Source organism: Cervus elaphus, chromosome 15, assembly GCF_910594005.1.
Source record: "Cervus elaphus chromosome 15, mCerEla1.1, whole genome shotgun sequence".
NCBI lineage: Eukaryota > Metazoa > Chordata > Mammalia > Artiodactyla > Cervidae > Cervus > Cervus elaphus.
In genome coordinates, this window is record NC_057829.1 from 93001421 (window position 1) to 93027837 (window position 26417).

The 26417-nt window shown below is 65.6% G+C and overlaps 1 protein-coding gene and 1 long non-coding RNA gene across 4 annotated transcripts in view; both read left to right on the plus strand.

Annotated features, from left to right (window-relative positions):
• The window catches only part of INPP5A (inositol polyphosphate-5-phosphatase A), a 149801-nt gene that overhangs the window by 114414 nt on the left and 8970 nt on the right, over positions 1-26417 (plus strand). For both annotated transcript variants that reach the window (XM_043926763.1, XM_043926764.1), the window contains exons 8-12: positions 462-581; positions 9494-9578; positions 20268-20363; positions 20586-20660; positions 24674-24747. In XM_043926763.1, the coding sequence (XP_043782698.1) occupies positions 462-581; positions 9494-9578; positions 20268-20363; positions 20586-20660; positions 24674-24747 (450 nt within the window). The remainder of the gene's footprint in view (positions 1-461; positions 582-9493; positions 9579-20267; positions 20364-20585; positions 20661-24673; positions 24748-26417) is intronic.
• LOC122709417 lies at positions 4866-9487 on the plus strand. Of its 2 annotated transcripts, none has more exons than XR_006345511.1 (3): positions 4866-5004; positions 5037-6465; positions 6576-9487. It is a non-coding gene; the product is annotated as an uncharacterized LOC122709417 (long non-coding RNA). The 2 variants fall into 2 exon arrangements; XR_006345510.1 differs by having other exon boundaries at positions 5037-6410; positions 6521-9487.

A 26417-nucleotide genomic window follows, 5' to 3' on the forward strand; every position in this document is an offset into this window, starting at 1 on the left:
CCTCCCCCACCCTCCCCCATCCTCCCCCACCCCCCCATTCCTCCCTGTCCTCCCCCCCCCCCCCCCCCCCGCTCCTCCCGGACCCTCCCCACTCCTCCCCGTCGTCCCCCACCCTCCCTGCTCCTCCCCGCTCCTCCCCACCCTCCCCACTCTTCGCCGTCCTCCCCGTCCTCTCCGTCCTCCCCGTCCTCTCCGTCCTCCCCGCCCCTCTGTTTTGGGGAACGGTCCCAGCATCCTCTCTGGGCCCCTTTGCCGCTGGTGGTGACCTTTGTGTGTGGGTCCTTCCTGTGTGAGGGCTCGCGCACGTTAGTCCAGCATGTCGTCCGACCACATGTCAGAGGAGGACTTGCCCCGGGCAGCCTGGCGGCACCTGCCCGGAGAGCGGGGTGGGGTGGCAGGGGGCCGCCCAGGGGACCCAGCAGCTCCAGCCCGCGTCCTGAGCTTCCTGTCTGTCCCCGCAGTGCCTTCGACTTGGTGAACATCCATCTCTTCCATGATGCTTCCAACCTGGTTGCCTGGGAGACCAGCCCCTCTGTGTACTCGGGGATCCGGCACAAGGCCCTGGGCTACGTGCTCGACAGGTGAGTGCTGAGGGGCCTCCCCGCCCGCCCGCCTCTGGGGAGGATCGAGGCTGGCTTTCCACCTTGTCATAGCTTGCTTTCCCCTGTTTACCAAAAATACAAACTGATAAATGTCAGCCCGGGGATAAAGCACAAGCCCTGGCCTGACCCCCGACCCCGCCCGCTGACCCCTGACCTCTGCCCTCTGACCCCTGCCCGCTGACCCCCGCCCCCTGCCCGCTGACCCCTGCCTGCTGAGTGCTGCCTCCCTCCCCGCTCTGCCCCTGCTTCTTGGTCCGAGCTTCGGGCCCCTGACCAGAGGGGAGGCCACCTCAGTGGGCTTCAGGACGCCGGCCTCCACCTCCTGCCCCGGCTCGTGGCCACCCGGCCCCATCGGAGCCAGTGTGCAGGGCCCCACCTGGGCCCTCTGGTCCTCGTCTGTCCGCGGTGATCTCCCGTGACCTCCGCCACGTCAGCGCCAACGCGCTGTCATCTGGGAGGGAGAGGCAGTCTCACCCCAGCTAATCCGCCGTTTAGGCCTGGTTTGCCAGAGCCCAGCATCTGCGAGCCCCCCTGCACAGCCCCCACTCTCAGGGGGCCCGGCCCGCCTGGTCTTGGGAAGCGTCTCCAGTTTCCCCAGCGCCCTGCCGGCCCGCCCGGCCCCCAAGTTGTGCTTGGCCAGGACGCGCCCTGGATGGAGTGGGAGGCCAGGGTTCTGTGCCCTGGGATGAGGCAGTGGTCACCAGCTCACTCCCAGGGTCCCTGAGGTCCGTCCGGCCCCTGAGACCCCACACGTGGGGGACACGGGGGTCTGCCTGCCCTTGCCGCCTCCACAGCGAGCTCTCCTCTGGGCTGGGCGTCCAGCCATGGCCTGAGCTGAGTGTCGATCACCGGAGGCAGGGACAGCATGCTGGACCCGAGCCTTTGCTGCTTGATGCCAGGGTAGCCGGGCGCTAGCATGGCTGGGTCGGTGCTGAGGCTCTGGGCGGTCAGCCCCCGGGGGCATCGGCCTGCAGCCCAGCTGAAACAGGCTGTTTGGTCCAGGGGGAGGGGCGCGTGCGGTCACGGCAGACTTGGGAGCAGCCCCGCTGGGAGGGGTGACCCTCTCAGTGGCCGGACAGGCCTCCCAGGCCGCCTTCACGGCAGCGCTGAGCCAGCCAGGGAATGGGCCACTCTTGGAGGCTGCGGTCGGTCAACAGAGGCTAGTGGCCTCAGGGCCTGTCAGGGCCTGAACTGCTGCTGCGCGGCCCCCAGGAAGCGGCCTCCGCGTTCCCATGGACGGCGTCTGTGGGGCGCCCAGCCAGCCGCGTCCGGACCTCCCGGTGCGGCCAGCGCCCGCACAAAGGGCTGTTCTGTGGCGGTGAGTGACGGACGCCCTTTCATCGGGGCTGCTAACCTTTTGGCAGCCACCAGCAGACTGCATTCTGCTCTGCCGATGGGAGCACAATGCCACACTGGCCCCTGAATGGACGCTGCCACCAAGGGGGCCCCATTCAGGGCGTTGGGAACCTCTGGGAACATTGTCTGCGGCCGATGTGGATGCAGAGAGGCAGCGTGGGGGTCCCGTCTTAATCTCCCTGGAGGGCCTCACAGGCCCGTGTTTCCACCCGGGTGTGGGTGTCAGGCCCGGCAAGCCATGTCCTGCCCCTGTAGGCTGGCCCAGGGGACCTGGGTTAAGACCGAGAGGCACCTCGTGCCCTGCTTGCAACTGTCCTGTGACTCTAAGATTATTTCCAAGTGAAAAGCTAACTTATAAAGAAAAACACCCAAGAGGAAGACTCTGGTCTGAAGTGTGTGAACTTGCAGACGTATCTGCACTTCTTGCTGCGAGGGGCTCTGTGGGGAGGAGTCACCCCAGAGACGCAGGAAAATAGACTTTCCAGTGTTACTAGAGGGCAGGTTTTATGGCAAATAACAACTGATGTTTTGCGCACTAATTTCTTGCTTGAAATCTCTTGTTCTGAAAGGTTAGAAGGAGACAGACCTCTAGTTAGGGAAGCGTACCAAGCTTAAAGATGCGGGGATGGCGGTGTCAGGGCCTCTGCGTGGGGCTGGGGTCCCATCCGCCTGGGGGGGCTCGGACCCTGCCCGGGTCTCTGGGGGGCTGTGTGCACCTTTGTACCCGTGGGGGGTCCCTGTCAGGCACACAGCTACACCCTGGGGGGGAAGCATTTTGGGCGTCAACCCAGCAGCAGAGACCAGCTCACACAGCCCTTCCTGGCCTCTCCCAAGCTCTCGGCCGTGAAATGAGGTTTTTTTCCACAAGTGACAGGGCTCTTGTGTCTCCCTTTGCAGCACGGCCCGGCCAGGTCCGTAGGAACAATTTTACATCACAACTGTGAAATCCGGGCAGAAAGCGCCCCTTTGTCCCCTGGTGTCTGCTCACAAATACAGTCCATTGTCACAGCACTGAAGTTAATTTGGTCAACATTGGGACATTTAACTTTTATGTCCGGTCAAAAGAGTTGTTTCATGCTCATTTTGGGGCATTCAGAGAAAATGATTGCCAGAGAAATAAAGCTGCCCGGGGCGACTCCAAGCAATTAGTTCCCAGGGAGCTGCGGGGTGACGCGGCAGACACACAGCCCCCTTTGTCGTCCTGCGGGCGGCCATCCGTCAGCTGTCAGCCGCTCAAAGGCCCGCGTCCCGGGGCTTCTCTCCGGGCCGTTCCCAGAGCTCACCCCGCCAGCCAGCCGGCAGAAAAGAAAACCTCTGGTCTCCAGGCAGAGGCAGGCCCCGTGCTAAGGATGTGGGTCGTCGGGACGCCCTGCACGGTGGGCCCCCCGGGCGGCTGCTGTCCCCGCGTCAGAGCCCAACTTGGACGCGGGCTTCCGGGCCCGACGGGCAGCCTCCTCGCCACCCCAGCTCCTCGTTGGCCAGAGGGCAGAGCCCCCACGTGTCCCTGGCATTGGGCGGGAGGGCGTGCGAGGTCCCGGGCTGGCCCAGGAACGAGCTGCTGTCCTGACATTGCGGGGCTGTGAGCCTGTGCGTCACAAGAGCCGAGCGCAGCACCGGCGGAGGCGAAGTCGGGGCCCCCGCTCAGCGCGCCTGCATCGCCGTTTCCGTGTTGTCCTGCTCAGAGTTGAGGGTGCTGCCAGGGCCCGCGCTCGCGCTCTGAGCCCGCGTCCCGCCCCCCCCATCCCAGTGCAGGGCCGTCCCACCCCACCCGGGGACCCCCTGCATGTTCCCGCGCGGCCATGTGCGTTCACACCCGTGTGTGTCCCCATGGTGTGTTGGCGGCGTCCGTGTTTGCGGGGTGCGGGCTCCCACGTGCGTCCTAGATGACGTCCCGACCGCCACGTGGACGGCGCACGACCACTCCCTCCGCGGCGCGTCCCGGCCCCGGCACGTCCACGCCACAGCTCACTGCCCCTTGAGGCGGCGCCTCCACGCTCGTCCGCCCGCCGGCCTCGCTCTCTTGGCCGCTGTTTAGGCCACTCGAGCCCTCCTTCGCTGCTGGACTGTAGCCGCGCCAGCCCGCTTGCTCAGCCAGGCGGAGCCTCCCGGCGGCCTGCGTCTCCCGAGGGCCCATGTTCGTGGGCGCCGGAGGGCTGAAAGGTCCCGTTCCCGAGCCCCGGTGCTGCTTTCCTGGGCTGCGCATGGAGCCCAGCGGCCCAGGAGGCTGGGGCACGTCTCTGCTCCTTGCCGGTGGTGGCGTCCGAGCAGAAAGGTGCTGTGATGTCACCTTGCTGTTAAAAGGGCGAGTGAGAGTGAGTGCGAGCGGACAGCTCGCCCGGGAGGCCTGGAGCAGCCGGCCCTGGAGACGCGGATGCCCGGCGGGGATCTGACTGAGAAGGGCCTGCAGCCCCTGAGGCAGCCCCGTGGTTGGGGCGGTCTGTGCACAGACGGAGCTCAGGCAGGAGCTGGGGCAGCGTGTGCATCCCTGCAGCTCTGGGCTCAGTCAGCGTGGCCGGCTCTGGGAGGCCCGCGTCCTGGTTGGACAGCGATGGCCGCCTTCTTGCCACGTCTTTGGGAGACACAAGCAGCTGCAGGCCTCTTCTCTCACGGACACCTGTCCTGTTGAATCTGGGTCCACTTTCGTGACCCCATTTGACCTTAATTGTCTCCAGTACCATTTTGAGGGGACTGGGCTTCAACATACGAGTTGCGGTGACAGTCCAGCGCCCAGCAGGGCTTCAGGCCTCGTTCCAACAGCAGAGCTCCGGCCACTAGCCCACCAAGACTAGGGCGGGCGTTCCCGACGTGGGGTGCAGCCCCTGGGAAGCTCAGCAGCTGGCCCAGCGCTCCCTGTCCTGCTGCTCTGGGCCATGGCCTCCCCGGGTCCGCCCCGCGTGAGGGCTGGGGCCCGGGTGTCCCCAGTGCCAGGACCCTGAGTGAGGCCCCGGGGCTGTGGTGGTGGCTCAGCCTGGCTGCCCGCTGCGCGAGGCACGCACCCGTCCTGGGTCCTGGGGCGCCCGGCCTGGGGGAGTGGGTGTGCGGGCAGGTCCCTGGGCCCCTCGGGCCTGTGAATCGCAGGGACCTGGCGGGCCCCCGGGGGTGGGCGTGTTGGGGGGGCTCACCCGCCTGGCTCTGCTCTGTCAACAAGAGGGTCCTTCCCCAGTCACCTGGGCCCCCCTCCCTGCCCCCACCTCAGGCCCCTTGTGCCAGCAGCTGGCACGCCAGGGACCGTTCCCGGGGCTGCGGCCCCCCAGCCCACAGCCCACACCAGGGACTGTCCCCCGGGGCTGCGCCCCCCCCAACCCACACCAGGGACCGTCCCCGGGGCTGCGGCCCCCCAGCCCACAGCCCAAGCCAGGGACCGTCCCCGGGGCTGCGGCCCCCCAGCCCACAGCCCACACCAGGGACCATCCCCCAGGGCTGAGGCCCCCTCAACCCACACCAGGGACTGTCCCTGGGGCTGCGGCCCCCCAGCCCACAGCCCACACCAGGGGCTGTCCCCCAGGGCTGAGGCCCCCCCCAACCCACACCAGGGACCGTCCCCGGGGCTGAGGCCCCCCCAACCCACACCAGGGACCGTCCCTGGGGCTGTGGCCCCCCAGCCCACAACCCACACCAGGGACCGTCCCTGGGGCTGTGCACCCCCCCAACCCACACCAGGGACCATCCCTGGGGCTGTGGCCCCCCAGCCCACAACCCACACCAGGGACCTTCCCTGGGGCTGCGCACCACACCAGGGACCGTCCCCATGGCTGCGGCCCCCCCAGCCCACGCCGGGGGCCGGCACACCACACGGGGCAGCGTAAGCATGTAGTCCCAAGAGTGGCTTCCAGGAAGGTTGGCCTGTTGACGGCAGCTCAGAGGGAAGCCTGGTTGTCAGAAGCTCCCACCGCTGTGTTTTGCTGATCAGGTTGTTCTCTCCGAGCACGTGGCCTCCCGCAGATCCCAGACAAGCCCAAGGTTGGGAGGTTGGTTTCTATCACGTTCAGCAGATAAAACTAACAAAAGAAGGCCCCATGCCCCCACTGCCCCGCCCAGCAGCCTGCCCGCGGCCTGAGCATCACGCAGTGAGCTCACCCGTCAGCAGAGAGAGCCTCCGTCTTCAAGGCCTAAACCATTGATTTTTATGGCCTTTCTCGTGACTCTGCTTCTGAATTAGGCACACGGTATTGATGTGGGCACACTTTTTAATCATAATAGCTACTGACAAGGTAATTAATTTTAAAACAACTCTTTTTCCTGCTGGTCCGAACGGCGCTATATTGAGATTAAAAGCGCGGGCCTCGCCCGCTCTCCGGCGATTGCCTCTGCGGACAGCCGCTCCATCTCGCGCCCACGCTGCGGTTATTGATGGGCGTGGGCCATTACGGCAGAAAGAGCAGGGCCCGGAAATGTGATAAAGTTTAGGGTTTTAATGATGGAATTACACGACGGGACAAGGTGATGAAATCCGTCACCAGTCGCCACGGCCGTCACGAGAGGAGCCACTGGGCCGGGTTCCAGGAAGGTCACCAGTCGCCACGGCCGTCACGAGGGGAGCCACTGGGCCGGGTTCCAGGAAGGTCACTAGTCGCCACGGCCGTCACGAGAGGAGCCACTGGGCCGGGTTCCAGGAAGGTCACCAGTCGCCACGGCCGTCACGAGAGGAGCCACTGGGCCGGGTTCCAGGAAGGCTGCCCAGCTCAGCCTCTCACCCTGCAAACCCCCAAGCTTCTCAAAGTCTATTCAGTCCGATAGTAAATCTGAAGTCTGTTACTTTGTATAAAAGGAAATTACCCCCAAAACAAGCTGAACAGTCGTCCGCTTCCCTGGTTCTATGTCGGCCATTTGCCCCGCTTCCTGGTCTCAGGGTCCAATCTGTCCCCCGGTGACGAGGGCTGTCGGCTGGGCTCCCACTTCACCAGCCCTTCCGTCGTCTGCTTGGCGCCTCGGGCCTCCGGGGAAGCCCCTGTGGGGACCGGAGCCCAGACCCAGGCCGACCCCATGCATCCCTCCGACCCCGGCCGTGGCCGCCTCCCGCCCCCGGGAGCAGGAGAGGGCCGTGGCCCCCCAGTGCCGCCAGGCCTCTTCTGGAGCGTGGGGTGGGGGGTTCCCAGGAAGCGTGGTGCCCTGGCCTTTCCCACCTCAGGGAACAGGGCAGGTTCTTTAAAAATAAGATTGAGCACAAACGCGCTGGCTGGAGAATGTGTAGGGTCCGGGTGCCCCTGCGTCTGAGCCGTGTCCGTCACTGTGCTCACGTGTGACGCGCAAGCCGACACCACGGCGGGGCGATGCCCGAGGGCAGCGGGTTTGCCTGAGTTCAGGGCTGTTCTCGGGGACCCTGCTCCTCGGCTTAATAAACAGGGTGACAGGCCATCAGGACAGGCAGTGTAGGCGTGTGACACGTGAGGTGTGTCTGCTTCCTCCCTTCAGATCAAGCGGAAGCTTTGCCTCAGTTCAGTTTTCCTTAAAAAGTTAATAAATACAGAGAGCAAAAGAAAAGTGAGGTGTTTGAGTGGCTTGAGGTCCTGTGTTGGCGGGAGGTGGTCCCAGGCCCCTGTGGGGGTCACCGCCTCCTGCTGGTCCCCTGACCCGGGGCCCCCTGACCCGGGGCACTGAGGGCCGCCCCCACGTCTCCCTTTGGAAGCAGCCCCCCTGGGCAGGGCGGGGGTCAGAGGCCAGGAGCTGACCTGGGGGCCTCCGGGCCTCTCCATGGGGAGAGGGGTCGCCCAGCATGAGGCTGGAGGGCACGGGAGCCCCTGTGCCCCCGCCCGCCCCCCACGTCCTGCAGCCAGTGGTCGAGGCAGGGCTGGGAGGGCTGCCGTGAGTGGAGCAGGTTGGCGGCTTTTTGTAGAGCAAGGTGGTGTTTCCCGTGGGCGTCGCTCCCAGCCGCCCGCTGGGCTCTGGAGGCAGGGCTGGGGGGGGGCCTTGCTGCCTCTCCTTTCCTGGGGAGGGGGAGCTGTGCTCGGGGCCCCGGAGGCGGGTGACCCGGGGGCTGCACCCGACGTCCTGATGGGGACACCACGCAGGTTCTCTGAGGTGCGTTCTTCTGGAAGCGTTTAACAGCTCTGAAGATTCACTTTTTCAAGATGACTCAGGTCTCGACAGTCTGTGGGGAGGTTCCATCCCCCCCGACCCCGCCCGTGGATGCCCAGTGGGTGGGTGGGGTAAGGGGCAAGGCTGGTCCCAGGCGCAGGGCTCCCCCGGGCCGACCCTAGGGCCTCCCCGAGTTTTCATCCCTGGGGAGTGTCTCCTCCACAGAAGATTTAACTTTAACCCCAGAAGCTATGTTACTGCTCATCTGCACTGTTAGTAACAATTTGTTAGAATATGTCCTTTCTCTTCGAACTGGTGTGTGTGAGAATCAATCCAGTTAAACCAGAAAACAAGACTTTTTGTGGAATTCAGCAACATGATACAACAGTTAATATGCAAGAAAAACGTGGAAACAGCTGAGATTTTTAGAAGAATTTCAGTGAGAAGCACATCTGTCATGAAGTGCTGTTACTTAAAGCAACAGGAACGGGACAAACACGTGTAGGAAAGGAGTTTCTGAAGACCCAGCGACCAGGGACTCTGCAGGCTCCGGCAGGGAGGACTGAGCATTTCCTGCAGGGTTAGGACTAGTCGCCTCTGGAGAGACCAATGGACTCAGAACCCATCCTCCAGAGCAATTCCAGATGGATTAAAGGCCGCCAACTCCGCGCAGAGCGGAGCCAGCCTGGGGGAGAATGCCCGCGGCCCAGTGGGGGGAGTGGGTGTGTTTCCTACGAGGAACTCGAGGCCCCCGGCAGTGCCGGGAGCACAGGGCTCACGGTGCACTTTCCAGGGAAACTCCTGGAACTCAACGCTGGAGGCAAGGAGCCAGAAAGAAAAGCAGGCAGGAGCAGTGGCAGGGAGAGCGTGGACCCATGTGTGAGAGGAGCGGCCGCTGGCCTTCCCGGGGACGGGGGGGACGGATGGACAGGGGGACGGATGGATGGATGGACGGGCGGAGCCCCCCACCAGGTGATGGGCCCCCACCCAGCGCCATGAAACGGCGGTGACGCTGCTCCTGGCCACCTCTTCCTTCTCAGCCAACGAGTCCCTGGGAAAGGCCGCCCCAGGGGGCTGCCCTCGCCCTCTACGCTGGGGCCCGCAGGGGTAACCGGGCGGAAGTTTCTGAGTTGATCAGGGGTGAGCAGTGCTCCCTGGCTCTGCCTGCCCGTGACATGTGCCTTCTCAGGGTCCACCGTGGGCCGAGTGGGCGCCCCCCACCCTGGGCCCCGGGGCCCCGCTGCCCCGTCTCAGTGGGGGCGTCCATGCGGCCACGGCTGGGCAGCGAGCCGCCTTTCCCTTCTGCTGGGGTGCACGTCCGTCCTGCGGGCGGTCCTGTCAGCGACAGATCTCATCCTGCTTTGAGCCAGAGGTGACCAGTGCAGGCTTCCTTCGCCCCCCAAGGCAGCGTGGCTCCCATACCAGCCCCGCTGAGGATCACGGCCTCTGGGGCGCAGGGCTGAGGTCAGGCGTGCTGGGCAGGCTACACCTCAGTGACTCCTTCCCTCCTCTCCTCCCAGGATCATCGACCAGCGGTTCGAGAAGGCATCCTACTTTGTCTTCGGTGATTTCAACTTCCGGCTGGATTCCAAGTCTGTGGTGGAGGTAGGCCCCGTGGGAGCCTCACCTGCGTTTGGTCGTGTTGTGTAAACAGCAGAGCCCGTGGTCCTCGACGGGCACGTTCCTGCCCTCCTGCTCACTGGTTTGGTTACGGCTGAAATGCCTCGTGAAGAACGCCGTAGTGTTACGGGGGGCCCGTTATGGGAAGCTGGGGCAGGAGGCTGCGGTGAGGATACCTCCTGGTCAGCGGTTCACCCCCAGTGCCTCCGCTTCCCCTAGCGTCTCCTGAGCCCTCAGGGGGCTGGGTGAGGACCCAGTTAGCAGCAGGCATGGGTGGAGCCGGGTCAGACCAGCCGGAAGGAGCCCGGGTCCGTCAGGTCCTAGCTGGGGGGCCTGGAGCCGTGGTGGACTGGCTTCTCTGAGCTGGTGCTCGGCCGCCACATTTGACTCGTGGGGCTGCAGGCTGATGGCGACAGGGCCTCGAAGTGGGGACTCTGCCTGCTGCCCGAGGGTAGCAGGTCCACCCAGACCCTGGCCTGGCAGGGGGCAGCACACAGAGCCCGCCCAGCATGGGCCCACCACACGTGGGCGTGTGGGTGACCGTGTCCCCCATCGTCTCCCTCTGGCCTCTTAGGTACAGGTGACTCCCTCCTTGCAGAAGGCTTCCTCTTAAATCTGAGCGCTACAGGGGGCGTAGGCACGTGAGTGTGGCAAGCGGCTGTCCACCCCTCTGGCATTTTCAGACAAATGACGAAAGCCCGCGTTGGCTCAGTCAGTGGCACAGATGCCCCGGACGTGCCCCTTTGAGGCCCGGGCGATGCCCATGTGCACGCGGCGCTGGGAGGGGCTCGGGCCCCGGTGCCCACAGCCGCGCCCTCACCCGCAGAGCCTCTTCATGGGTTGAAAAGCCCCATTGTCCCAACTTGAGCCCCCGAACCAGGGCATGTCTGGCCGGTATTTGGGCCCGATGAGCCTGCTGTGCCCGAAACAGCCCCTCTTCTGGCCCGAGGCCCCATGCCAGGCTGTGGCCAGACCAGGGCTGGTGCCTAGGGGCTGCTAAGCTGCGCGCCGGGAAAAGTCAGGAGGTTTCCAGGGTGGCCTTCTCTTCCCCAGAAGGGCAGACACCACAGAAACGGCAGCGGCTCCGGGACCAGGCGGGACTGCCCAGGGACACGGGCGCCCGGGGCTCTGGTGTCCGCGGGGGGCGGGGGGAGCTCGGTGAGCGGCCCCCGGAGGGGAGGGGTAGTGCCAGGCCAGTGGGGGGCGCGGGCAACACAGTCAGGGCCTCCTGCAGTGCTGTCCCCTTCCTTCCCAAGTGGGAAGCGGAGGACACGGCCCTGGGCATGTGCAGGCGTGAGCGGGCGTGTGCAGGCGTGAGCGGGCATGTGTGTGGAGCCAGGCGAACCGCACACCCCATAAAATGTGCGACCCTTCTCCCCTCCCCAGACCCGTCTACCCAGCATCCCTTCTCCTGACTCTTCCCCTTCAGACCTTAGCTTGACCTCAGGGACCGCCCACCCCGTCACCCTAGAGGAAGAACTTCTGCCACACAGTGACCGCGCAGATGTCTGGTGCTGGCCAGGGTCTCAGGGGGCTCTGGGCGGGGTCTCAGGGGGCTCTGGGCGGGGTCGCAGGGGGCTCTGGGCGGGGTCGCAGGGGGCTCTGGGCGGGGCCGCAGGGGGCTCTGGGCGGGGCCGGGCAGGCGCTGCCCAGGGCCGGGCTGTCCGTCCTCGTGTGTGTTCGCCCTGAGCAGGCAGCCTGGCCTGCCCAGCCCAGCACCCTGAGGACATTGGGGCCCCGTGTCCTTGACCATGAGGGACAGGGGGGCAGCGACCAGGCGGCTCGGCTGGAGCGGGGTCGTGAGGGCCACGCTGTGGGAGGTAGTGGGCCCCCCGTGTGCAGAGGGCTGCCTGCTCTGGGCATCTGCAGAGAGACCCTGAGTGCCAACGCACTGTTCTGAAGGCCCCTGAAGCCCCCGGGCCTCTAAGGCCACAGGCCCTGGGTTTCAGGAGGGCCCCCAGCCTCTTCTCCCTCCCAGAAGGCCTGGGGGTCTTCGTTCTTGGGCACCTTCCCAGCTGACTGACCGACTTAGGCAGGGAGCCACCTGAAGCGCTGCTCTCTGCACACGGTTCTCACCACCCGCCGAGTTATCGGTGGGGCCGCAGCACATGCACAGGCCTTCCCTCCCGGCCCTGCAGGGCCGCCCTGGCCTCCCCGCCCTCTGCTTCCATGGCCGGCCACCCCGTACCTACCCCCGACCCTGGTGCCCTGCCCCATAAGACAGACCCAGCGCCAGCCGAGCACCGTCCCCCGCCTGCCTCTCCCGCGGGTGACCCCGCGGGAGTGGGTGCAGGGTAGTAGCTCAGCCGCTAACAGAGCCGTAGACGCCCCGCGTGCCCACGTCCCTTCCTCGGGAGGTGAATTAACAGGCAGTGAATCAGCTGTGAGCTCCAGGTTAAGCGTTTTATGTCTTAATTGGAAGCCCCACTGACTGCACTGCGGACCACACTTCCGCAGGGGCGGGAAGCCCAGAGGGACCCACGCGGTGACGGGTCTGGGGCCATGAGGGCCGAGGGGCCGCCTGGCGCGGGGAGGTGGGGCCAAGGTCGCCCAGCAAGGGGCGTGGCCGGGACCATTCTCGGGCCAGGGAAGGCCCAGGGGGGGATGGTCGGGGTCCCCCTGTTCCCCAACCAGACATGGTTGTTTGAGCAACAGCTCTTCGCAGTAGTGCCTGGTTCCAGACTGCGAGGCCGGGTGCCCTGGCCTCGGAGAAGCAGGGGTCCCGTGGGGCATCGAGGATGCACAGCGTGGCGCGTGATGTCGGGCCCACCCCCGCGTCCCATACAGTCGCCATGTAGCCTTTGACCCCAGGCACGTTCAACTGGTCAGGAACGTCACAGCGACCGCGTGTGTCCTGAAGTTCCTGCTAAAGACACGGCTTTGCCTGGCGGCACCTCCCGGGCACGGCGCCGGGGCCCCTGCAGTGGCCTCTGGGGGCTCTGAGCTCGGGGGATCCCTCCCTCCAGTGAGCTCCGGGGGCCCCAGTGCCCCTCAGCCTCCGCTGGTCCTCGCGGGCTCCCAGCCTGCCAGCCCCCCTGCCTGTGTGCGGACAGCGCAAGTGGACGCAGGCCACCCCAAATCCAGGGGTAGCTCGGCGGGAGGGCCGTGACCAGTCACGTCTGCCAAGGCTGGGTGCGCAGCGAGGCCGCCACTGAGCCTGGTGCAGCTGCCGCCCTCCCGCCAGCGCGGGCTTGCTCTTCCCGCCCGAGCTGATGCTGTCGGTAACTCGGAAAACACGCCTGTGGGCACGCCTGGATCTAAACAGTCAGCTGAAGACGACCAAGCTCCTCTGTTGAGTTAACTTCAGCAGCTTTCCTACTGAGATCTTCAACTTCCACCTGCAGTGTTAGCGTCTCGTGGACTGATGGGGTCTGCTGGCCAACGGGCCGTTCTGGAAGGATTTCTTGCTGTGGAAGCCGCTTGAAGAAGCTTGTAGGAACCAGAGAAAGCTTCCCCACGTTTTCCCAAAAGGCCGCTGGGCAGAGGGAGGGCTTCCTGACGTGAGCGGAGCGTGGGAACCCGGTGCCAGGCGAGACTGCCGGGACTTCGCCGCCTCAGGGCCGTGGCTGTTACCGGGGAGCCGTGTGAGGGTGGGGGGCTCCTTCTTGGGGCTTGCACGGCCCCGGGGAACGGGGGCTCCAGAAGGGGGGCGGGGCTGGGGTGCCCCTCCGGGGGCTGAGCCCAGGAGTTGCGGCCCCGGCCCTTTGCTTCCAGACAGCAGGCACAGGGCTTGGCCCGGGGCCCTGGCCCGGGATCGACCTTCCCTCGGGTGTGAGCGGCCCCAGCAGCAACCCCGAGAGACGCCTGGGACTGGCCTGCAGACCAGGTCGTGGAGCAGCAGAGACCATGCTGGTCCCAACCTGTGTTCCTGGGGAGGCCTGTGCCCGCAGCTAGCGGGTCACCCCACAGTTTCCAGATTGCCCAAGATCAGCATCGGGCCCGAGGCGACCCCGAGCGGCCCAGACCACACTGCAGCCCTGCAGGCAGGAAGGTCAGAGGAGACGGGGACAGGGGACGTCTGCCCACCAGCATCTTCTCGCCTGGAGGTGACACGGGACCCCCCTGAGGAGGGAAACCCAGGTCATCCTCTGCCGGCCCGACGAGAAGCTGCTGGCCGGGGCTCTGGTTTCCATTGCTGATCCCCGGCCCCGGAGTGACAGGTGCGTCCTCCCCAGCCTGGGCCCCTGGGGTGCCCGGGGCATCCTGCTCCTGGTTGCTCACCCCACCAACTCCTAGGGGAGCCCTGACGAGAGTCGGATCCTTCCCAGGGCAGCGAGGGTGCCAGGCAGCCGTGAGGCGGGGGCAGCAGCTGGTTGTGCCGGACTGCAGCGGGCAGGGCCTCTAGGAAGCCTGGCCAGCCGTGCCCCTCTGCGGTGCGGGGTCTCAGGCGCCTTGCTGGGCACCAGCCTCAGAAAGACATGCACAGTGAAAGGCTGTCCCCCCAGAACTAGAGCTTCACGTCTCAGATGCAAATTAACACGAACAAGCTCGCAGAGCAGAACTGAGAAGATGGTCCAGTGATCAAGCCTGGCACCGCCGAAGCTGTAATTAAAACATACACAAAAGTTAACGTGGTGATCACACACCGTCTAATGGGCTGTGCGTCCCGAACTAATTAACAGCGCTCAGCCCTGCCGGCGAGATTGCTCAGAGGGCATGTTCCGTGCCTTGCGTGGTGGCAGCTGGCAGCTGGGCACCCAGCCGGCCAGTGACAAAGAGAGACAGCAGCGCCAGGCGCTCCCATCTCCGCCAGCCCGGCCACGCCCACCTGCCATGCGTCACCGCCGACAGCCCCAGGGACGGGTGCATTTTCGGAGGCTGGCGGCGGTTTTTAACGCCCGGCTGCTGGCTGCTGACAGGTACAGGCTCAGGTGTACCCCCCCTTGAGGACACGGCTCCTCAGAGACTGCAGCCTTCCCGGCGCTCATGGTCTCGGGGCCCCAGGCCTTGCTGCAGAGGCAGCCAGGCTCCCAGCACTGACGGCTTGGAGCCCACCTTGGAGGGGGACAGGAAGGCGCAGAGCCCACCCCGCGGCAAGCCCGAAGAGGACACGGGCTGCCCATGGCCTCCTGCCCGTGGCTGTAGCTACGACCAGGGCAGGGCGGCTTCCCACGCGGCCGGGAGGGGCCGCCTGTCTCTGTATATTCTTACTTCTCTGGTTAAATTTATTCACTGGAACTCAGGGAGGGCCTAGGAGGCTGACGTTTTTCTGCAAACGAGAGGCGGGTGGCGGACAGGGCCTGGTCAGTCCCAGGAGGCCCCGGGGCATCCTGCTTGGTCACAGAAGAAGGTGGTGAGGGTCTCGCTCTCCCCTAGCCTGTCCTGCCCCCGTGACCCCGCAGGCCCAAGCCCTGCTGTCTGGGGAAGGCCGCACCAGGTGTGTGGCAGGCCCCCTGGCCAGACCCACAGCCACCCAGTCCTGCTGGACACGAGCCCAAGCTGCTTCCTTCCAGAAAGATTGGCCGTGCTCCCCTGGTTTGCCCCGCCGGCCGCGTGCGGGCACTGTCCCCTCGCTGTGGGCGGGTGGAGAGTCGGCGAGCATCTTGGGGCAGAGATGAAAGGGTCTTTATGGGGGTTGTTGTTCTCTTGAACAACTGAAAACACAGAACAAAGAGGGCGCGGGCGCCTCTGACGTGGGCGCGGTCGCACAGCGGGGCCTCCGCGGACAGACCGGTGGCTCCCGCCCGTGGGGTCTGTGGCTTTGGGCCCTCCGAGTCTGAGGCTCTCGGCACTCGAGAGATGTTCCTCCTCCCAGGGCCCAGGGCCCTGCCAGGAAAGTCTCTGAAAAGGTGGTGTTCACTGTGAGGGTCAGAGTGCGTGGAGTGGGGTGTGAGGGGGGCAGCTCCCTCCAGACGCAGGGCGACGCCCCCTGGTGCTCTCCGGTGAGGACCCCGCATGGGCGCTGCTCGGCCTCCCATCCTCGGCCGGTCTGGGACGGTACCCTCCGTCTGTCGGTCAGGCCGCCAGACTCTGATAGCCAGGGATTTGTCACCAGAGGCCGTCCCTGCGGGCGGGGCCCCTGCCAGGCCCCTCCTGTGGCCTCACACCCCAGCCCGCAGCGTGGAGGCTGCCGGGGGTGTCACGCCCCTACTCTCGGGGTGCCTGCTCTGGGCCCCGCTTCATGCAGCTGAGCAGTGGAGGCAGCCCAGTGACACCGGTCTCCACAGCATGAGTCCCCCTGCCCCGGGACTGCGATGTGGCCCAGCCCCCTGGCCTCAGACCCCCTGCCCCGGCCCCCACCAGCACGGTGGCCTCCTGGGCCTCAGGCCGGCCCGGCCACCCAGGGGGCCCAGAGCCCGAGCAGGGCCAGAGCCTCCCAGAAGCTGAGTGTGTCCGCGTGTGCTGGGCTCTGCGTCGACATGCACGTGTGTGCGTACATGTGATGGGGAAGGAGGCTGAAAGGACATCCGCGGGCCCTGGCTGCCAGGACCCGGGCCCTCCCTGGGGGGCGAGGCTGCTCTGGTTCCCTGACCCGCGGGGCCACTGGCCGTCAGCGTTTGGGGCTTTGCGCTCCATGACGCGTCAGTGCCCAGCATCGGGCCCAGAGCCCCCACAGGCTGACTTGTGAGTGGGGTGCAGGGGCTGGCCTTCGCCCTCCACCCTGAGAGGCGGGTCTGGGCAGCAGTCTCGTGGGGGAGCGGGGACCGGTCCTCCAGAGCCCAGTCCCACGTGAGCGGCCGGAGCCCAGGGCCTCCGAGAAGGCCGTGTGTGCACACCCGTGTCCTGGGCTCGAGGCGGGTGGGGGCTGGGCGCAACCAGGCCCCTCAGACCCGAGAGGAACACGGAGCCTCGTCCGAGGTCGGGGCCTCTCCAGCTTCACTCCCTGCGCCTGCCACGCTGCCCAGAGCGGGGCCCCCGGAGCAAGGCTGCTGTCCTTCCCCAGGGGGGGCAGGACGGGCCTCCCTGCAGAGGGGCCCCAGGATGCCAGCGGCCGTGCGTGGGCGGGCAGCCGACAGTCCTCACGCTGCGGGCACCGCATTTAGATCCTGCGGGATGGGCTTCCTGTCCGAGCTGTCTCCGGCAGCCCCTCGCGCTGGCCCTGGGGCATGCTGGCTGCTGGAGGGGGGACAGCGGCCACGGCCAGTCAGCCTCTTTGTGCCCTGGCCTTGTCTCCGATTTCACGCCATCACAGGGTCCGCATGTCTCCTGCGTGAGGTTGTCAGGGGATGAAAGCCCTGGCGCGGGGCACCCCGAGCCCACCCACCAGCGGGCCCCACAGCCAGCCTCCCCCCGCCCCTGCCCCCGCCTAAGTGTCTGGAAGGGCCGGCCTGCAGCAGGGACCTGCGCTTTCTTCAGACCAGCTCCTTCCTCTTCCCCGGGCAAGAAGGAGACCCGTCCCTCAGTGGCTGAAACGGGCTGGAGGGGCTCGCCCGCCCTCTGCGGGGCTGGAGCCGGGGCGGGGCCGGCCCGCGTTCTCTGGATGCACGGCTCCATTTAGGGCAGTGGACGGACCCCAGCTTGGTGAGGCTGCGTCTAGTCCGTGGGCCACAGAGTGCAGCTGGCCTGGCCAGCTGTCCTTCCTGTGGGTCCATGTCTGGGGGATGCACCCGAGGTCCTGCCGGCTGGGCGTCACAACTTCAGGAAGCTGCTGTCTGGTAACTTTCCATTTGAAGGCCAGTTTACTTTCCATTTGATGGGAAAAACGTTAATCCCCAAAGGTCTGAGAAGCTGAGTGATCTGGGGTGAGGACGCTGTGGGCGCACCTCCCATACCCTTGACGGGGAGAGGCCTACACCAGTGGCAGGCGGCCCCACCATGAGGGTGCTGGACCCCGTGGGCGCCCGGCCCCTGTCCGCAGTGAGAGCATCCCCACACACCGTGTCCTCAGGGTCACGCATGAGCAGAGAAGGCACAAGGAAGGAGCTGGAGCCGGGCTGCCTCTGGGGCCAGACTGCTGGGGGCTCCTCGGGTTCGTCTGAGCCCTTGCCCCTGCGGCGGGAGGGCAGGCACACCCCCACCCCCCACCCCCGCTGAGCCTGAACCAGCCTCCCTCCGGTCCGACTGGCTCTCCTCGCTGCCAGAAGTCGGGATTAAACCTGCCCCACCCTCTGAGCTCCCCGACACATCGGGACCCCAGACAGTGACCCTGCTCACTCTCCCGAGGCCGCCGCCCAGGCTTGACGGGGCCTGATGCCCCTGGTGCAGGCCTGGGGGGGGGCGCTGAGGTCAGGAAACATGGGGTGAATCTGTGCAGAGGCTGTGGTGCCCCATGTCGGGGTCCAGGAGGGGCGCCGCTTGGCTGCTGGTCGCCTGGCTGTGCCCAGCTGTCCCGGGGACCCGGGTGCTCCGCGGAGGCTCCTGGAAGCCAGGAACGTGGGGCCTGGGGGGTCTGGTTGCAGGAAGGGCGCCCCTGGCTCTAATAGCCGGTCTGGTCAGGACAGGTCGGGGCGAAAGCGTCCTCTGAGCCTAGCCCCCTCACGGGCGGCCCTGTGGGGCCCGGGGCGGGGTGAGCGCCCTGGTCTCGGCCTGCGTGGGGCCCCTACCAGGCTCCCTGCTCTGTTAGCTCCGTCACGGTCTCCCCGACACCCCCAGCCCCAGGCGTGCCCCCCGTGCAGGCTGTGTTTTCTGGACGCCAACCACAGGTGCCCGCCTGCCTAACCTCTTCGGGTCCTTTGGAAACTTGGGGTGCAGAGGACCCCCTCCTGCGGTCCAGCGTGCTGGGTGCAGACAGAAGCAGGGTCTGCGGAATCACAGCCATAACTGGTCTAAAACCTGGCAGGACGTCGTAAACAGACTGAGACGCTGTTTTAATACACGGTGTCTCTTGGAGTGCACACATGAGAAAGCCTCGCCACTTTTCCTGACCACCTAGAAACTCGGCGCTTGCAGCGAGGAAACAGCTGGTGTGCCTCTGACCTCTGCACACCAAAGCTCACTGCACACTCTTCCCAAAAGACGCTTCTCGACCCAGAACACAGACCCCCCCAGGTCAGGCCTTACTCTGACCGGGACGCTCCTGACCAGCTCCTGGCTGACCCTGGGGCGGTGGGCCCCCATCCTCAGGTGTGGGGCTGGCTGTCCACCCCTCGCCCCCTCCGTCTGACAAGATCAGAGCAGGTTCTGTAAGGCCACACTCACGGGCTCACGTCCTGGGGCCCGAGGGGCTCCACCTGCACTGAAATTCGGACCCGGGGGGTGGGGGGCCGCGTTTGTGCCAGGGAAGGGGAGTGGGCCAGCCACGCAGGAAGAACACCACAGGCTGCCTTTCCAGCCCCGCCATCCTGGGGGCCCTCACGGCGCCCATCCTTGGCAGCGGCTGCATCGCCAAATTCCGAGCAAAAAGCCCGGGGCCCCGAGTGCCAGTCAGACATCCCCGCGTCACCCTCCGGGCCTCCGCGCGGCTACTGATAACGAAATAAACCTCAGACGGTTCTTCAAAAACAGCTTTTGGGGAATTTTTTTCTCCTTTGAAAAGAGGAAAATGCCTATGTAAAGGGAGCCGGAAAGGCCCTGCCCTGGCTTTCTGCTCGAGCGGTCACGGCTGCGGCTGAAAGGGGCGGCCTGGGCGCCCTGAATGTGGGAGCGGCCGAGCGCGAGGGGCCGGCCAGGCAGATGTGTATCCGCTGGGAGCCCGTGCGAGGGGGAGCGATAAAGCGGTTTTTTTAAGAAGTTTGCAGCAGCCGCCTTTGGGCGAAGACTGTGCGTTTCCTCTGAGTAAGCCGTCTGCCTGCCGGGCCTCCCCATTCATGGCTCTTAAGCCCCTTAGCACATTAGCATCTGGATGGCGCGGCCTCTTCGCAGGCTGGGGGGCGCCCCCAGGCTGGGTTGCTGGGGCCCTTGTTCTAATCCGGCCGTTTGAAGGCGGCCAGACTGATTTGTGACACATGAGTCCAAAAGCCACTTTGGGGGCTTGACCTGATTCGCTGTGTGCGCCCTGAATGCCAGTGCCTGCCCCCCCAGTGCCGGCCACCCCGGCCTGAGCCCCGCGCTCCACCCCAAGGTGACCCCACAGGCTCCTCGGACGAAAGGGTTTCTTCAAGTCAACATCAGTTGTTCTGTTGCAGCAGTCTTTCTTCTTTATCTTTTTCATAAAAACCATGGAAAAAAAAAACAAAACGAGTTCCATTGAGGTATAACTTACACACAGAGCAAAATCCGGTTCTGGCCCCTGGCCCCCGCGGCCTCTCTATGTGGACCCTGTGGACGGACAGTTCCGAAGGGAGCTGAGTGGCCCCGGGTCCTCGCCAGCACGTCTCTGAGCCTGGCCGTCTCTCAGCCCCTCCTGAGCGGTTCTTTCTCTCCACTGCACCTGGGTCTGGCCAGTGCTGCCCTGCACCCCCGGCCAGGCTCTGGCTTCGTCCTGACTTTGGGGAGGGACCCCGTTTACCTTCCTGCTGTGGCCTGTCCTTGCCCCACGCCCAGGGTGGGGCGGGACCAGGTGTACCTGCTGGGAGGCCTGGCCCCTCCCTCCCCCCCCCCCCCCCCCCCCCACCCCCGCCATGGCCTCTGCTTCCCTGCTGCCCTTCAGGTCCTGCCTGGCTGCCCTTCACCGTCGTGGCCGTGGGGGCCTCCTGGGCCTCTGGGTCCACAGAGCAGCCTGGACGGAGGGCAGAGGGGCCAGCCGGGCGGTTGGGAGGAGTGAGCCCCCAATCCAGCTGGACAGTGAGGGCAGAGGAACCGGGTCGGGCTGCCAGGAGGCAGGTCTCAGACCGAGTTCCTCCGTGTCTTTCCCAGACTCTCTGCACAAAGGCCACGATGCAGACCGTCCGGGCCGCGGACACCAACGAAGTCGTGAAGCTGATATTCCGCGAGTCAGACAACGACCGGAAGGTGAGCGTGGAGGGTGTGGCTGGCGCCCTGGGGAGGGCCCCCTGCTCTGACGCACCCCCTCCTCCCGTGGCCCCGCCCTGGGGAGGGTCCCGCCTGCTCTGACCCCCGCACACCCCCTCGTGGCCCCACTCTGGAGAGGGCCCCCTGCTCTGACCCCCGCACACCCCCTCGTGGCCCCGCTCTGGGGATGGGCCCCATGCTCTGACGCTACCCCCACAACAGGTGATGCTCCAGCTGGAGAAGAAGCTCTTTGACTACTTCAACCAGGAGGTTTTCCGGGACGACAATGGCACGGCGGTGAGTCCCACCGCTGCTCCAGGCAGCTCGGACCCCAGGCCTCCCCCCACCGCGGGCTGGGCCCTGACTGGTGTGCCTCCTGCCTCTGGCCAGGCTGCGGCCACCTGCCTCACTGTCTTTGACGGTCAGCATGGCCCTTGGCACTGGGGACCCCCCAGGTGAGAGGCAGAGGGCTGACAGCTTTGGGTGCAGACCCTCTGTTCAGGGCCCACCCACTGAGGCCTGGGCTTGCTTTGGAAAGAGGAGAGACCATCTTGAGAATTTGAGGGGCATCCCGTGCCACCAACATCCGTGTGTGTGTGTGTGTGTGTGTAGTGAAGCTATACCGCGGTCCCCATTTTTAGCTCCCAGTTACCCCACCAAGACCACTGTGACCTCTCAGGGACGTCTTTATCCCAGAGGCCGGAGCCATGCTGGGATTCAGGCCCTGTCTGTTCCTCTGCCCCGGCTCAGCCCTCCGTGCTCCGGGCACCCTGGGCGGCCGGGCCACCTGCAGGGTCTGGGCACCACCTCTGCATTGCGTCTCCTCAGGTCCCGTGGGGGCTCTGCGCCTCCCCGAGCAGGGTCCACCGTCTGCAGTTGCCCAGAGGAGGGCATGTCTGTCTGGATGGGGGCTGTCCAGCTGTCTGGCAGACCCTGCCAGTCTCGAGCCCCTGCACAGAGCCCCCCGCCCTGCCTGCCTGCCCGCCCGCCCCTGGGAAACCCTTGTCACCCGCCGTGACCCCTCACCTCTCCAGCCCGTTGGCTTTGGGGCCTGGACTCTCCACCACCTGAGTCTGCCCCACCCCCGGCCCCCACCCCTCCTCCCGGCCTCCTTCCTGCACCCCAGCCCCTCCGTCCCCTCCCAGCTTGGAGCTCAGCCAGGCCCAGTCACACGGCCCTCCGTTCAGGCCCAGCTTTGAGCCCGACACGGGGCCCTGCCCTCCTTCTGCGAGCCCGCCTCCGCCGCTGCACAGTGCACCCCGGCCCCAGGCGCTCCCGAGCCGCCTCTGCCGCTTCCACCCGCCTGGTGTCCTTGGACACTCGGCCCACGGCCCGTGCACAGCTGGCTCCTTGGGGACCCTCAGGTCCCGGGGAGGTGAGCTCCTCTGCGTCCCACAGCGTGGGGGGTGGGCAGAGGGAAGGTGCCCCTGGGCCCAGAGCCCCTGCTGGCCTCCCTTACTGCCTGGGAAGCATGTCACTACCTGGAAACAGCAGACACTGCCTTAGACGTAATTTTTATTTCCGTATCAATTTATTCTGTGAAACTGTGCTCTTTCAATGTGGAGGAAAATTAACTTGAATATCTGGGAGAAGTTTGAGTCTGCCCCTAAGATGAAAGGACGTGGTGGAGTCGAAGCAGAGATGAGGCCTCCCCGAGGGTTTCTGGGGGACCCCTGGGCCCCCTGGTCGGGTCAGGAAGCTCGGGGGTGGAGGCCTCATGCCTCCCAGTGAAGGGCTGGCTCCACGGTAACCGCGGCCCCCTGCAGGAGGCGGGCATGCAGACCCCCGGGGCCTCCGGACAAGCTCTCACCTTCAGGGTGAGACGCCCACCAGGATGGATGTGCAGCTCAGCTGCGGTCCCGGGTCCATCGCATCCTTGATCAACCCCTGGTCTTGTTCCCGCCTGACAGAAATTTAATTCAAGCTGGCTCTGAAAATAATTATTGTATTTTAAGAGTAGTAATCATTGGCCGGGACATGATTGAATGTGTCCATGCCTATTGACTTTTTCTATGATTTATAGCTTTGTTTAGTCGATATTCCCATCGAAATTGTATAATTAATTATAAGTGTGGTTGTCAGGCGGCAGGATGGAGTGCCCTGGTGAGGATTTGGAGAGATTAAATTCTCCACGGCTGTCCCAGGGCAGGCGCGGGAGTGTTCCCGGCGCACGGCCCGTTGGATAGAGATGTTTTCTGTGTGTGTAGCACCTGCTCCGGCTCCGCCGCATCGATTTTCCAGCCTCTTCCCTTCATCAGCGCCGCACCTCTGCAGCAGCAGAGAAAGGTGCACGGCCCGGACGGCGCCTGACAGATACGGCCGGCCGGCCGACCGCTTCATCATTGTCCACACACGCCCCGCGCTGTTCCTCACTTTGTAATCAAGAAGAATGTTTAAGATACATGTGAAATTGGTTATCAGGCTGTGAAAAATCTCAAAGAGATACAGATTACCATTTCAACAGAAATGCAGTATCATCCCTGAAACGCGGTGTGCCGGCCTCCCGCAGCCGAGGCGGGGAGCCCCGAGAGCCGCAGGGACACGGCGAGCAGGAAGCCCTCCACAGAAGCGGGCGTCCAAGAGGTCGGATCACCGAGTGCTTGATAAAAATTCTGAGACTATGAAGCAAACAGGAAAGAATCAGAAACATAAACACCATATGCTGAAAAGTCCAGGCAGATGAAGACACATAAGCGGCTCTCGCAGCAGCCAGGGACGGGAGAGTCTGCCCCGGGGAGCAGAGTATCTGGACGGACGGAGCGCCGGGCATGGGGCTTGTGCGGCGGGTCGTGGGCAGGACACGAGAGGGACGCTTGGAGCTGGCGGGGGTGGAAGGCGCGGTCCTCAAGAGCTCGGGGCATCCCAAGCAGGACACCAAACGCCAAGACTGAGAGCAACCCCAGCACCAGACCCCTCCACGGAAGGACGCTGGCAGCGGGCCTCCGGGGGCGATGAGCCAGCGATGCTGGCAGGCTCCGCGGGGGTCAGGGCCATCCTCCTCCTGAGCTGAGAAGGCCGAGCATTCACGCTTGGGAGACTATGGATGGCATGCCTGCCGCCGCCCTGTGGGGGTGCGTCCTGCGAGCGTGCTGTGAGGGTGTCTCCAGGCACACGTTTGTGCAAACCTATGTGAACCCAGAGCTGGTCCAGGCCCCATGCCCATGCTTCACCCTCCCTGGAGACTTGTTCCCCACCCCAGGCACCCTGAGATACTGACTCCGGAACCTTCCAGGAGCTGTTTGGCCCCAGCTGCTCCCTAGAGGTGGGGGCAGGAGGCTGCTTGTGCCTGGGAGCTGAGGGGCTCTGGCCCCATGCCCCCACCGCCGCAGAGCCCCCGCCCTGTGCCTCCCCTCCCCCCAAAACCTCTCTGCACCCCACTTCTGGCCCTGCACCCCTAGGCCCCCAGCAGGGCCATGATGGGTGCTGAGTGGGGCAAGGCTTGCCACCGGTGCCTCTTAGCAGCAGACGTGGGCTCACGGTGGCAGCCGTGGACCCAGCCTCCAGCCTCATCAGGCAGGGTCGGCGCTTGGTGGCCACTGGGATCAGGCGGCTGTGTCTGAAGCGTCCTGTTTGTGCAGAAGGAGCCTCGGTCCCCCCCCAACCCCCATAATCACCCCCAGGAGCTCCTGCCGGGAGGTGTCCGGCCTGCTTCCCTCTGACCCACCCGAGGGGAGTGGCCCGGCTGAGGGCTGGCTTGCTGCCCGCGGGCTCGGCAGGCGGCTCAGGTCAATCCTGGCTCCCAGGGTTGCTGGGCACATGGCCTGCGGATTGCAGGGCTGAGGTGGCGGGAGGAGAGGGGACCGTGTGGCCTCGGGCCTGTGGGATGCCACGCTCCCACATGCTGCCGAGGGCGTAAGCGGTGACCACATGCCCAGGGCACGCGTGGCTGCAGGGCCTGCCTGCTGGAGGCGCAGTGCCCGTGGGTGTGGCTCTGAGGAGCCCATCAGGCCAGTCCCATTTGCGGTCCTCCCGGTGAGGCCCGCGCTGGGGAGTGTGGCTCCACTGGGGCAGAACAGCGTCCCCGCTGCTGGACTCTGCCTTCGGGCGAGGGCACCTCAGAGCGACTCCAACGCGGCCGTGGCCGCACCCTGCGCGCTCAGCGGTGCGAGGCGGACCCAGCTGCTCAGCGTTGGGCCTCACCCCGGGGCCTGCAGGACCGTCCGGCCACACGCCTGAGCGGCCCTCGCTCACGGCCCGGGTGGTGTGCAGGGCAGGTGCCAGGGTCGGAAGTCACGGTGTCCCTGCCCAGGCTGCCCAGTGCCCCCAGGGATGCAAGCCCAAGCGACCCTTGTCTTCTTTCTTTTCCTCAGCTCTTAGAATTCGACAAAGAGTTGTCTGTGTTTAAGGACAGACTGTATGAACTGGACATCTCGTTCCCTCCCAGGTAAGGACCGCCCACTCGCTGGCGCGCAGGTAACCTCCCGTCCATGCTTCCCTGCCCCCCATGCCTTCTCCCGCCCCCTCCCAGCCTGCTCTCCTGGGTGCCGACACAGCCTCCCAGAGGAGCCTACAAGGGGCCGCTGAGGCAGCTCCAAGCTCTGGATCTTTCTGGGGCCATTGGGACGCGGGTGTTGGTTCTGTCTTTCTAGGGTACGTGAGCTTTTGTGGTGTTTTGCTCTGGTGTTTACAGAATTTTGAAATCCGCAACTATAGCAGCCTGCTCCTCCCTGACTTGCCCAGGGCCGCAGAGGGGCAGGGTGGGGGTGTGGGGAAAGAGAGCCGGTTACAAAACGGCCCAGGACACTTGGCCCGCTCAGCCACCCCAGGCCCATCTGGAGGACATGGACGCCCCCCACGGCTGCTCCCTCCATCTCTGTCCTTTTACAGATTCCAAGTGGGAATTCTTACCCCTTGGGAGAAAATGGGCCTTGGGCAGGTTCAGGGAATCGTCCTTAGGGAGCAGGGCTGCTAGGAGCCGCTGCCGGTGGGGCTGAGAGCGCCGTCTGCCCCCACCAAGTCTGTGCCGGGCCTCGCGGGAGGTAAACACGTCAGATCCGCATCACAGGTCCTCCTGGACTCCCCGTGAAGCTCAGCCTTCTTCCCGAGTCTCACTCCAGAGGTCAGACGAGTCCACTGGACCCAGGACTCCCTGTGAGTCCAGACTGGCTGAGGTGGCCGGGCGCCTGCCGCTCACCATCGGCACCCAGACCAGTGGTTCGAGGTTCAGGGGCCAGAGAGGCAGGGATGTGGCCCCCGGGCGCCTGGTGGGCGCCCAGCAGCAGCTCCAATGCCCGGGAGCCGGTGCCTCAGCAGCTGGGACCGAGCAGGCGGCCTCAGCAGCGTGTCCAGGAGCTGCCCCGCCGCGTCGTCCCCGGGCTGTAACGCTACTGAAACGACAAAGTGTGTGGTGACACAAGCCGCCAAGGCCCGCTGGAAATACGGCCGTCCTGAGGGACTGGTTTCCCCTGCTGTCCGGGGGTGGTGCAGGGGTCCCGGGCGTCTCTCCCACTTGATCAGGGTGCACACGGGCTGTGGCCCGGCCAGGAGGAGGACCTGTGGGCATCCGTGTCCCGAGCAGCCCGAGCAGGTGGCTGTCCATGAGCTTCTCAAACCCTGCAGCCTGGACGCTCAGCCAGGCACAGAGCGCAGAAGGTGTGGGGGGACGGACCCGCCAGGAGCCCCAGGACCTTGTGGTCCGCTCGGGTGGCCGAGTGACGAGCCCGCATCCCCCGGGCAGCAGAGAGGCACGTCAGGGCTGGGAGGGGCCCGTCCGCCTGCACAGACCTCGCGGTTCAGCCAGGCCCCGGGGGTGGGCTCTGGGAAGGGGCGTGGCCCCCAGGAGGGGCGTGGCCTGGCCTGTGAGATCCTGTCGGACTGTTGGGGGTGGGGATGCTTTGGTGCCACGTGGAGGAACTCCCACACGGGAGGGCGGTGCCCGGGCTGTGGGCACCCGGAGATCACCTGCCCTCTGGGCCTCACCTGCCTCGGGCCTGACGGGCTCCAGCGGCAGGAGAACATCCTGAGACGTCCTGCCCTCGTCCGGGAACCACGGACGTCCTGTGACCTGGCCGGCGTGTTAGGGCTGTGCCAGCTCTCCAAGGATGGTGTCCCCTC